General features: G+C 45.5%; 1 protein-coding gene across 1 annotated transcript; it reads right to left on the bottom strand.

Moving 5' to 3' along the window:
* Positions 1–585: 585 nt before the first annotated feature.
* On the bottom strand, positions 586–1176 carry LOC119506034 (SREBP regulating gene protein-like). Its single transcript, XM_037798940.1, has 2 exons — positions 1054–1176; positions 586–804 (listed from the first exon to the last, which is right to left on the bottom strand). The coding sequence occupies exons 1-2, from the start codon at positions 1174–1176 to the stop codon at positions 586–588; spliced, it is 342 nt and encodes a 113-aa protein (XP_037654868.1).
* Positions 1177–1535: the final 359 nt, after the last annotated feature.

A 1535-nucleotide genomic window follows, 5' to 3' on the forward strand; every position in this document is an offset into this window, starting at 1 on the left:
ATAAAAAAAAGAATAACCCCCTATAGAGAAAATCCACATTTTAAGAGACAAAATATTTTATCTGGGCAAAAGGATATTTTAACTCATGAAACTCAAGGACACAAGAAAACAAGAACATTGACAACAATAAAAATAATTTCCTTGAATATATTCAACTAGAAAGGCAAGGCATTTTCCTACACAAAACATTATCATTTTCCCGCTGCTCCAAAGATATCCAATAAATAATTTTATGGCAAAACGGCCCAGATCAGGAACATAAGTAAAAATTGACCACTGAGAAGTGGGAAACACAAGTCACAGCTCCCACACAGGAACAGTGGTAGAGCCATCCAAGAATGTCAACACCACCCCAGGCTCAGCCTGCAGTTCAGTCTTTTGTGAATGTGAATGGCTGGAGTTTCCAGGTTGCTTTAAAGAACAGTTCCATCTGGTAAGGTCCAGGCAATGAGTGAAGCCAAAGAGAACAACACAAGAAGTAGTTTCCCACAATGCCTTTGTCCTCTGACCAATGCACTAGATTTGAATGCTGAAGTCGGGCTTCAGGCTGGCAGTTCTTCAGCAGAGCCTCTTTTCACCCAAGCTTTAAGTCTTCTGCGCCCATCTCACAGGGAAGAGGTTGGGAGGGCTCTCGCTGTAGCAATACTTGGCTATAGGCTCCCTATAGGTATTCTCATGCTGGACGCTCTGGGATGAGGTCTTGCATTTAGCCAAACACAACTCAGAGTGATCTTCCACTGTCATGATGAGGTTCTGAAACGCCACGCCTGCCCGGTTGAGGAAGTGTTCCAGGAGAAGTTGTTTCTTTGGCTACAGGCAGCAGGAGACGCAGTACTATCACTTTGTGCTGGGCATGTTGACAGGACAGCAGCCATTCACCAGCAAATCCTTCCTTTCACAAATGTATCCTGGTTCATCTGTGATGAGATGCTTCCCTTGAATGGAGTTACAGCACTGATTGCCCGGTCGACTGCTATTGCCCAGGTTAAACTGCACTTTCCAGGGGATGGGCTGATCGTGGTCCTGAACCTGGAGGAGATTCTGATCTCTCACTGCCCTCATCTCCTGCTTGAAGGTGCTAGTGAGGAGGTAGACGAGCGAGAGCCAGAAGACCAGGGCAAGCACCCACCTCTTCTGCAGAAGCCGGCGCCACACCATAGCCACTAGGTTCACCATCCCGGTGTGGATGCGGGGGGCAATGGCCCTGGGTGCAGGGCGTGGCAGGCCCGGGGCTAGGCGGCATAGCCTTTACACGTCCCACAGCTCCATCCCCACTAACCTCCACCACAATCAATTTTTGAGGAGTTTCATTACTCCAAAAAAAAAAAAAAAGAAAAGAAAAAGAAAAAAGAAAAAATTAAAATAAGAATAAAAACAAAAGTAAAAAAGAACACGCAAAACATCCACCCCCACCCTCCCCATTATTCATTTACTTTTTGTCCCCATGTTTCTACTCATCTGTCCATACACTGGATAAAGGGAGTGTGAACCATAAGGTTTACACAATTGCACAGTCATATCATGTAAGCTACATA

The sequence above is a fragment of the Choloepus didactylus genome, chromosome 11, assembly GCF_015220235.1.
Source record: "Choloepus didactylus isolate mChoDid1 chromosome 11, mChoDid1.pri, whole genome shotgun sequence".
NCBI classification, from domain to species: Eukaryota; Metazoa; Chordata; class Mammalia; order Pilosa; family Megalonychidae; genus Choloepus; species Choloepus didactylus.